Source organism: Saccostrea cucullata, unplaced genomic scaffold (assembly GCF_032062105.1).
Source record: "Saccostrea cucullata isolate Sc308-1 unplaced genomic scaffold, CSIRO_AGI_Scuc_v1 ctg8195, whole genome shotgun sequence".
NCBI lineage: Eukaryota > Metazoa > Mollusca > Bivalvia > Ostreida > Ostreidae > Saccostrea > Saccostrea cuccullata.
In genome coordinates this window covers 5,288-15,300 of record NW_026933559.1, presented here as the reverse complement: position 1 = coordinate 15,300, position 10,013 = coordinate 5,288, and the positions used below count along the sequence as shown (strand labels likewise).

The 10,013-nt window shown below is 34.3% G+C and overlaps 2 protein-coding genes across 2 annotated transcripts; one reads left to right on the top strand and one right to left on the bottom strand.

The window, feature by feature from the left end:
- The first annotated feature begins 249 nt into the window (after positions 1–249).
- Positions 250–5,890, top strand: LOC134238663 (enteropeptidase-like). The gene is made up of 7 exons (XM_062720783.1): positions 250–371; positions 956–1,078; positions 1,210–1,454; positions 1,786–1,894; positions 2,141–2,260; positions 4,525–4,621; positions 4,875–5,890. The coding sequence occupies exons 1-7, from the start codon at positions 311–313 to the stop codon at positions 5,206–5,208; spliced, it is 1,089 nt and encodes a 362-aa protein (XP_062576767.1). The 5' UTR covers positions 250–310; the 3' UTR covers positions 5,209–5,890.
- A 575-nt stretch (positions 5,891–6,465) lies between these two features.
- Positions 6,466–9,666, bottom strand: LOC134238660 (collagen alpha-1(XXV) chain-like). Its single transcript, XM_062720780.1, has 8 exons — positions 9,523–9,666; positions 9,226–9,423; positions 9,041–9,075; positions 7,620–7,995; positions 7,404–7,438; positions 7,188–7,236; positions 7,043–7,087; positions 6,466–6,947 (listed from the first exon to the last, which is right to left on the bottom strand). The coding sequence occupies exons 1-8, from the start codon at positions 9,638–9,640 to the stop codon at positions 6,763–6,765; spliced, it is 1,041 nt and encodes a 346-aa protein (XP_062576764.1). The 5' UTR covers positions 9,641–9,666; the 3' UTR covers positions 6,466–6,762.
- Positions 9,667–10,013: the final 347 nt, after the last annotated feature.

The window sequence follows — 10,013 nt, the reverse complement described above, 5'->3', positions numbered from 1 at the left end:
ATTTTATTTTAATGTCAAACATCTTTTCAATGTCATTTCTCACTTTAAGAATGTTCATCTGAAAGAGATTTGTCGATAGATTTTAAACGAATCATCATGCAAAGTCTTTTTACGTGAAGTTCTTATATTCATTAGCTTGTTTGATTGTGTTGAGAGACATTTGAATACATAGGCACAGACGTAGGAATTTAAATCATAGCAGTCCTTAGTTGCCCGTCGGTTCAATGATTTCCAAATAATTCAGACCTCTGAGAAGAATGTTTTAAATTCAGAACTGGGATTTACTTCCTCGATGAAGTGAAACTCTGCCATGAAAACTGACCGTCGTTCCCAACTGTTGTACATTCTTTCTCTTGTTCTGTCGACGAAAGGTAAGGGGAAGTTAAATTTTGTGAGTTTTAACACTTCAAAGTACTCAAACTATAATATGTAATTTGAATTCCAGCAAAAATAGGTTGGTTTTACCGCAATGGTATTACCTTTAACAATTTATTACTCGTCACTTTTTGTCATTCTCGATAGCAAATGGTTTCTTATAAGCTACTCTCTTCACAAACCCATGGTCTCTAAATGGTGCTCTCAAAAGTCGGTAGATTTTTCTCAAATATGATTGGAATTTATTGATAACGTACGACCATCTAGAAATTGCTTATCCTCTTAAGATGGTGTGCTCATCAGGATTGTATATATAGATTTGCACAAAAATAAAAATAAATGTTGCTCTATATCTGTTTGTTAATTTGTCTTTAAATACAATTGTTATTAATTGTGCTTATAATTTATGTCTTGCTGACGCAATATTTGTTTGGGTAATATTTGAGATGTGACGTAAACAATCCCGACTTTTGAAAGCACTATTGGAAGAGGGTGCCAGACCAGAAACCTGTGACTATAGTAGAGATGCTCTATGTGGACAGATTATCATTTTACACTAGAGGTTAATCCGTCTTTTTAGGAAATATCTTCACAAGCTGTGATTTTGAGGACGGGTTTTGTGGTTGGACAAATAAGAACTGGAACAGATCAGAGTACAGTTCTCTATTAAAATCATCAGGACCGGAGAGAGCCCACACAGGGAGTATGCCAACTTTTGCATATATTATTTATCTGTATGCTTTAACAGAATAAAATGTGGTCTTTAACCTTAGTAAATTATAAGCAAAAGAAAAACATTAAAAGAGCTGATTTTTAAAATTTTATTTACACCAGGATATTATATTTATTCGTTCGGAAAGGAGATCGGATATAATGCCACAGCCACACTGGAGATTGGTAACATTACAGGAGCAAAAACGTACTGTCTGTTGTTTAATTATCACATGAAGGGTGCACATATTGAGAAACTGGAGGTGAAATGGAAAGATTCTTTAGGAGTAATCTGGAAAGTTGAGAAAGAACAAGGACAAAAGTGGAACTGTGCCGCAGTTAATGTAACCTCAAAAGAAAAAGGCAGCGTAAGATTTAATTGCTTATCAATTACATTAAAATAAAATATATTATAATCAGAACATGTGAAATAGTGTACTTGTGTTTTGAAATAGGGATAAAAATTATATATTTTTTTGTCCTCCTCTTTTCTTTTGTGTATATCAATTGGAACTTTTTTTTTCTCAGAATGTATTAAATTGAGACACTTTTGAAATAAGTGAATGAGTAACCATTAAACAGTATCTTTTAATTTTATTACTGTTTTGACATTATTTGAAAAAATGGCCTTTGTTTGAGGAAGCATTTCTGGTCCACAAATTTTGAATACTGACACTCAGTGTGATAACATTATTGTAGATCCTATTTCTCGGTACAACAGGTAGAACAGACAGTTCTCTGGCGGACATCATAGGACTGGATAATATTAAACTCGTCTTCCCGACAGGAAACTTCTGCAACCAGCAAGGTAGATAAGACCTTTTTTAACATTAAAAATAAGTTAACAAAATCTTCACAATTGCATTTGTTCAATTTAATTTCTCCTCAACATAAGCCTAAAACAGTCATATTACAACTAGATTAGTATTTATAATTACAGATCTATACTAAGAAACTGAAAAGAAGTTTAATTTTCGTCTAGAATTTCTTCAATATTGCCACATAAAGATTCTTACCTTTAAATGTAAAGCCTCTTCATTTATAATACAAATAGGTTGTGATTCACCTTTTACTCCCGGGCCAACGTCACCCCCTTCATCATCAACGTCATCCCAATCAACTACGTCATCAAAATCTGAAACATCGACGGTCAAGGGCGCCTCGTGGTTTGAGGGTAAAGTAAATGAGATCAAAATACGGATTTGGAAACTTCTTAATGCTTTGTCATTTAGATAAGTATTGTAGATAACGAACAATATTCAATCTGAAAAAAATTATTGAAACAATACATATTTGAAGCAGAACAATGACCGCTAAAAACATCCGAGCTTTGGTCAGATAACATGGAAGAGTAGGCATCCCATGTCGAATGGTCACATCCGCCATTTGTTCTTTGTCATGATACGGAAAACAAAAGAATCAAATATTGTGAAAATGATGGTTACAGTTTCATTTGTGTGCAAGATATCAGTCAACATTTGCCTTCATAATATAGCGTAGTTCTGTTGTTTGATACCATTAAGGTATTTTTCTAGTAATCTATTCAAATATCTAGAAATGAAATAGAATTGTGAACTCAGAGGTATCTTTTATTTTGAGTTCAAAGAATATCAAAATAGCGTAGAAAATGAAGGCTGTCAATGAATAAAGCGTCGTCGATATATATTTATTAAGAACTTTATTCGATAATAACCAATATTTGCCCCCCAAAATCAAACTTGAACGGAGAAATCATATTTAATTATGTTTTTAAACATGGGAATGTATGTTGACTTCAAAACACTGAATATTTTCATTAGCAATGACTTCACGTTTGAAATGACGTCACGAAAATGACGTAAATTTAAAATTTCCATGATTTGTACAGAAAAATGTATATTTTACGTCGATATTTTGAGTAAACTCACCGAGCGCAGATCTGATCAGGCTCAATATTTTGATATTATGTGTAGAATGATAATATCAATGAAATATGTAAAAATTCCTGAGCAAACTTGCGCTCTATAAATTTTAATTCTAAAATTGTTGAAATTTTGTCCATTTTGTCTTCTTTCTAGAAAATGATATCTGAATCGCCAGTTAAACAAGACAAAATAACTTTTAAAAATTCTGTTCCGATGAAAAGTCGTCCGGATACTGAAGCATCCGGATATCTGGCGTCCGGATATCTGAAGGTCCACTGTAATTTAATTCTGGTTGTAACGCTGTATTTGATTGGATAAAAAATTTACTTTATATCGTATAAAATGGGTTGCCTACGTCACAATGACTTGCGTCAAAAACGTATCAATCCGCCAATACGTATCAATATGTTATACGGCATAAACTTGGTTGGAACAGTTCACACTTTTTTTATAAACCGCTTCGCGGTTTATAAAGCGTAAACTGCCCCAACCCAGTTTATACCCTATAAAATGGGTAGCTATTAAATTCATTCCTTAAATAAAATCGAACTAGTTTGTGACGTCATAAAAACAAAAATTGTCAATAAACTACTTTGAAACTATAATATGATCTGTTAATTTATATTTCTCACAAGAGAAATATCAAGTCTTTTTGTTGATGTCATTATTTCCCAAGTTCTATGGTCGATAGAGTGATCTTGTTAGAAAGTGTACCTAAATCCTAAAAGTATAGATGTTAAAAAGATTTTTCAAATAATCATTTTTCAGCAAATTTGGTTTAAAAATGTGAAATTTTCTTGTTTGATGCCCGCTGCCCCACTTAATTTTTATGCCATATAAGGGAGAGACTGATGGAACTAGTAATGACGTTTATAATTTTGAGCTAAATATGTTTAAATCGCCCTAGAAAGTAATATTAAGTGGATCAGTAGATTAAAAAAAAATAATTAAACCGTTAAACAAGCATAATTTCTCTATAATTCATGTGTTAAAAATTTTCTTTTGCTTTTAATTTTAGAAAGCTAGCATAAATATCTTAATTACTGCATTTCTCCAATTTCACGATGCAATGTCTATTTTTAGTAACAATCCTTTCAAAAGGAGGCCCGGTTGATCCCAAAATTTACACAGATCTGGAAAGTACAAATACTTAGTTAAGATTCTGAGAAGTTTCAACGAAATCTGTAGGTCCGTTACTTTTATAGCATGGTATGGATCTTTACCTTAATTCGTATGCAGACAGAAAGTTTCATAATTCTTATATCAGTATTTACATACAAACTGTCTGCGTATTTTTCCGTTGATCCCATCATGACAAAGAAGTACACGTTGGGTTTGACAGGTCGACGGGGTTAGTTTACTCCTCAATGGCGCCTGATCATCTGATGTTTTAGAGATCTGTGTTTGCTCTTCTCCCGATTTGTATGGTTTCAATGGTCTTCTGAGCTTTATATACTGTTCGATATTTCAATATTTCATGTTAAACCGAGTTAATAACCGAGATAATCCTTTTGTTTTAACATTATTGTTTCAGACAATATTCCGTACTTGGTTGGGGTGCCCGCGGCAGTATTACTAGTATCACTTATTCTTATTGGAGTCTGTGTTTTCCAAGCACATCGAAAAAGGAGGTACTTTATTGTTCCTACAAAAATATTTAAATAATAGTTATTTTTTTCAAATTTATAAATGCAAGGAATTATACTTATAATGTGTCGCATACTCGTAGAAAGAGCGAAAGGCAAGGATAATATTGAATTCTGTTCGGTGAGAATGGTGTCAAATTGTTACAGCAACCAAGACATCAAATATTACAATATTATAACGCATTATATAATGTTGACGCTCGCGAAGTATTCATTCTGACTGTCTATATATATTTAGTGCGAAATCCCCACCATCGATTCCGCATCTTACAACACAAGTCGGGATCGGACGAGTGATTGGTCGGAGAGCCAACAGTTACGATGACACCCCAACAGCAGACCGGACTGCGGAGGAAGAGGAGTACGACTACATTCAGGAACCCCCTTATTTGGAGGTTAAACCAGACAATGGTGATCCAAATGTGTACCTGGATATAATAGCAGACGAACAACAGAACACACGCGAAGTCCTACAAAATGGAGTCCAACCTACAAATCATTCTGTTAAATATAAAAATACCGAAAACACCGAAAATGTTTATTTGGAACCTATATCTGATTCAATGAAGTGAAATGTATTTCATAAAAAGGAGTGAAACATTCAACTATAGAAACCTCTTATATTTCTTATTAACCTGGCTTCTCACTCTCCGTCAAATATAAAGTTTCTTAAGAACATCCGCAAGGTACCTTACCTACTGATAATTTTTTCAAGATATTCTAAATTTAAACTTATATCACCATTATATGTTCCAAGACAAAAAATCAGCATGTGTTACAAGGGGTTTTGAAAAGATGTCAAATTATGAAAATTTTTACATTATTCAAAGAAAAGTACAAAAATTACAAAACATAATTTCCAAATTTTTTTTCATCAAAATTTGTTTTAGAAGAGGTGTACAAATCCATATATATAGACGTTAAAGGTATTGCACACAGGTCCTTCATTTAGTGGAACTCTTCAACTCCAGGGAAGATCCCAATAAAGTTCAAACTACTTTGCGTATGACCTTAGTGGTAAGCGATAGGAACTAAGGAAGAGTTGTTTATATGATTGACGAGATCAGTTACAATATGATATGCCTGTCTCATTGTAGAATACATAGAGATATAATGGGTATAATATATCAAGAGAACATTACACGCTAAATCCCATCTCATATTTAATACCAGAGCAAATGGTCTCATGTCAGCACAAGGGTCAGAGACCCGAGTACAGATATGACAAGCAAGACTGACAATCAAGACAGAATCTAGTATTATATATTTAAAGAAATATTCACATTATTATCACGAGATGGTATTCTTATCAATATTTCCTAAATTTTCAATAAATTAATTAAAAATAAATTATACATTGTGTATAAATGAAAAATGATTTGTTTTATTGTAGTATTACCTTTTTGTATTTAATTACAACTCCTCTGATATAACCAATACATATATTTTTTTAATTCGTATTGTAATCTCTTTTAATTCGTGGTTAAACAGGTACTGCCAGTTCATATTTCTGACATTAAATGTATTTGTATTTATACTTACATTTGCTAAAATATTTCTTCAGATGGGCTTCGCAGTTTGCAAAGCGTAAATTGCCCCCAAGTTATGTTATATCGTATAACATAGGGTAAAATGAGCTTCATTCCTTAAATAAATCATGTTAGTTTTATTAGAAATATGATTATACCACGTCCGGTTTCATATGCATTTTTTGCACATGATGTGAGGTTTTGAACCAGTGGTTATCTTGAAATTTTGTGACGTCTCCCTAAATGCATTCCAATGTACTGTAAATTGCAAGACTACACTAATCTAATGACAACTGAACATTATATTTTTCACTTATTTTAATTCATCTCATCGAAGAGTATATAATTGTTAAACCTTATAAATACATGGAACTCAGCTATATGACTACGACTGTGAGATTTGATTCGATGCTTTCAAATGCTTTAATCTAACAATAAAGACTGGGTAAGTATTATTTCCAACAAGTTCAAGCTTGTCACTGTATTAAACGTATAAAAGATACAGAACTGTCACATATTAAAAAAAACAAAGATAGTTCTCTAGTGAATATTTCGGGACTTAACCTCAATAAACTTCTGCCCATTTATTACTTATGATTATTTTATTTGGGTATTGCTGACATATTTATTATAGTCCATTTGTCCACCACAGTTCTCGTAATACTGTAAAGCGAAGCTAATGCACTCTCTGTCCACTTTCGGGACCGTCAGTTCCTTCATCAGCTTCCGGCGGAGAACATCATTGACCGGAAGTGGCGGTGGAGGAAAATACGTCATATTACCTGTAATGCATTATAACTTTCACTATTGTAATCAATGTTTCAAAAAAAAAGTAGTGGCGTTTTAAGAAATTTGCTTTGAGAGAAAAACATCTTACAGTTCTTTATATCTTCTGATATTGTATCTTCATCTTCAGGGGAAGCTGTGAAACAAAAAATTTAATTAAGCAAATAACTCTGTATTCTCCATTCTAATACTTGGCTTTAATACCAAGATTCCAAGAAAGAGCTGAAAAGATTTACCTGTTGTCGGGGTTTCACAAGAACAGTTTCGCATTTTTTCTTCAAGTACCTAAAGTGAGAGAAATAAAACACTTGAAATATTAATCATTTTTGTTTTATTTATATTCAAAATGCATATGTATCAAAGTTATACCTAATTTCTTTCTAAAGAAAAATGGAATAAAGAAAACAAAAGATAAAAAGTTTTTACATAAAATCTTTGATTTTAATACTCACTGCCATGCGATCCAATAGATCTTCAAAAGCTTGAACTATATATAAAATACATTTTTAATGAAGAAATGTTTATATGTATTTAAGTACATGTTCTTGTAGAAAAAAGGAACCATTAACCCCTTAATGTAAGAGTTGTCTGTTATTTAAAATATTTACAATATCAGAAAGTATTAGAGTACTGGTAAATTATTCGGGAAGGTTTGGCTTTTATCTTACCTGTCAGTTCTGGTGGAATGCTTCCTGGTTCACCCTTTGGTCCCATGGGGCCACTTTGTCCCGTCTCCCCCCTCTCCCCCTTTTCCCCAGGAAATCCCTGAGTGCCACGTCTTCCTGGCCTTCCTTCTACCCCCTTGATTCCCGGCTCTCCACGTGGTCCAAGTTTACCTGGTTTACCTCGCTCTCCGCGTGAACCAGGCTCTCCAGGTACACCTTTTGGACCACGTGGACCACGTGGTCCCATGTCGCCCTTTACACCTTTAAACCCACGTGGTCCCATGTCGCCCGGGTAACCGGTTTGACCTCTGTCACCTCTTGGTCCCTTTGGACCAGGTATTCCAGGGGCACCCGTAGCAACATGCACATTTTGGAGATTCTAGTAGAACATGTTGCAATATTTAAATAAAACATTTCCTACTTTTTTAACTACTTCTGTAGTTCTCAAAAAAGTAAAATGAGATCTGTCATCAAAAAATATTTTCAAAAATTGAATAAGTATCAAAATTATCACTTGATATAAGTGATCAAAAAGGCATAAACTGGAAACTTGACCATTAAAACATAAATTCAAAAATGGATCTAACTAATGCAGCAAAATAATGGATCTCTATACGGCATTGTAGTCAAGGTATAGTAAATGGTTGCACAAGAAATTCACCATTGGGCTATTACTTTTTAACTGTCAGACAACATACACACATATTTGTCCCAATGACCAAGTTCTATTAAAACACCGGAAAACAACGATCAATATTATTAACTGCTAGTAAGCTGATCGGGTTTGATTGAAAGTCACCTTTACGTTTGTAATTAAACTACTTGGAGTTTCAAAAAAAATGATGATGCTTAAAGATAGCTTCATTTTATCTCAGTCTCTCACCTTATCTCAAGTTTTCGACTTGTCCTCACTTTTCACTTTTTTCACTCAATTCTTTATCATTTTGTTTTCTTCCCTTTTTGCAACTCTTCACCTTCTATCTACCTTTCACTTTGTCTCAACATCGCAAGTCTCAGCCTCTAACCACAACTAATCTTCACGCAATTTCCTTAATTTTAACCATGTATTAAACTCAAACCTTGTCTCAACCTCTCACCTTGTCTCAACTGCTCATCTTGTCTCAAGATATCAACTTGCCTCAACCTCTCACCCTGTCTCAACCTCTCACCTTGTCTCTACCCCTCATCTTGTCTCAAGATCTCACCTTGTCTCAACGTATCACCTTGTCTCCAACTCTCACCTTGTCTCAACCTCTCACCTAGTCTTAGCCTTTCGACTTGTCTCAACCTCATACCTTGTCTCAACCTCTCACCTTGTCTCAATCCCTCACCTTGTCTCAGTCTCTTAGCTTGTCTCTTACTGGAATCTCACCTTGTCTATAAAATCTCAACTTGTCTGATTTCTTTGCATTAAACATACTTACATCTACTTTTTTCTGAAGCATATAGAATTGTTCGGCTAAAATGAAATAAAAAAGACGTGCACTTACTAGTATATCGATCATATAGGTCTTTGATTAAATTTAAATAAGTCAGTCAACAATTTATTCGTTAATACATGTACAATGCATTATAAAAGCTAGGGGTTTTTTTCTTCTAAGATCCGCACCTGAGATAGAGGTGGAAACTCCAGGGTTACCCTTCGGACCAGGTAATCCCGGGTCTCCTTTTGCTCCTATTTTTCCTGGCAAACCAGGATCGCCGGGTGGTCCTGGGGTCCCCGGGGAACCAGGCATTCCTTTTTCTCCGGGATTCCCCTTTGCACCACGTGGCACTAGTTCCGATGGCCCCGTTATACCGGGTCTACCTTAAATGATACACATTTACAAATTGGTTATAAATAGCTAATACACATATAACGACATTGTGCACGTGATCTGTGCTGTGCTTCTATTTGGCTGGTTACCTTCAGGCCCCGGGTCCCCCTTTTCTCCTTTCACCCCTGGCAGACCAGGCAATCCTCTTGATCCCTCCGGTCCGACTTTTCCTGTCTCCCCAGAAGTACCATTCTTTCCCTTTAGCATGATTGCTTTTGGCAAATGAAGTAAAAAATAAAACACTAATCTAAGAAATCCGGGAAAAAGTGATTCCCTAACAAATTTACTTACGAAATAAAGCCCTCTTGGAAAACAGATATCTCGAACGACACTAAAGCTCTACTGGTTTGTACTTATACCAAACGAAAATAAGAGTGGCACTTGGATTTGACACAGCAATAAATAGAATACTGACCCTTGATTTAGTCTCTTTTTGTGGCCAGATTCATTGCAATCAGACTAAAACTGTAGGAAGAGTAGCCTTTTAAAAGAATTTTACAGAATTTTTTTATTTTAGTAACCGTGACAAAATCATTCAACAAAATTAAAAATCAATACAGACAATTATGTGTAGTCTACT

What these genes read in the sequence shown, in the direction of transcription:
- LOC134238663 (XM_062720783.1), top strand. Translation starts at nt 311, where the DNA reads ATGAAAACTGACCGTCGTTCCCAACTGTTGTACATTCTTTCTCTTGTT. An exon ending in CCTCAAAAGAAAAAGGCAGC is followed by an intron (nt 1,455 to 1,785) that starts GTAAGATTTAAT and finishes ACATTATTGTAG; the next exon opens with ATCCTATTTCTCGGTACAAC. An exon ending in AAACTTCTGCAACCAGCAAG is followed by an intron (nt 1,895 to 2,140) that starts GTAGATAAGACC and finishes TAATACAAATAG; the next exon opens with GTTGTGATTCACCTTTTACT.
- LOC134238660 (XM_062720780.1), bottom strand. Translation starts at nt 9,640, where the DNA reads ATGCTAAAGGGAAAGAATGGTACTTCTGGGGAGACAGGAAAAGTCGGA. An exon ending in TGCTTCAGAAAAAAGTAGAT is followed by an intron (nt 7,996 to 9,040) that starts GTAAGTATGTTT and finishes ATGTTCTACTAG; the next exon opens with AATCTCCAAAATGTGCATGT. An exon ending in CATTCCACCAGAACTGACAG is followed by an intron (nt 7,439 to 7,619) that starts GTAAGATAAAAG and finishes TTTTATATATAG; the next exon opens with TTCAAGCTTTTGAAGATCTA.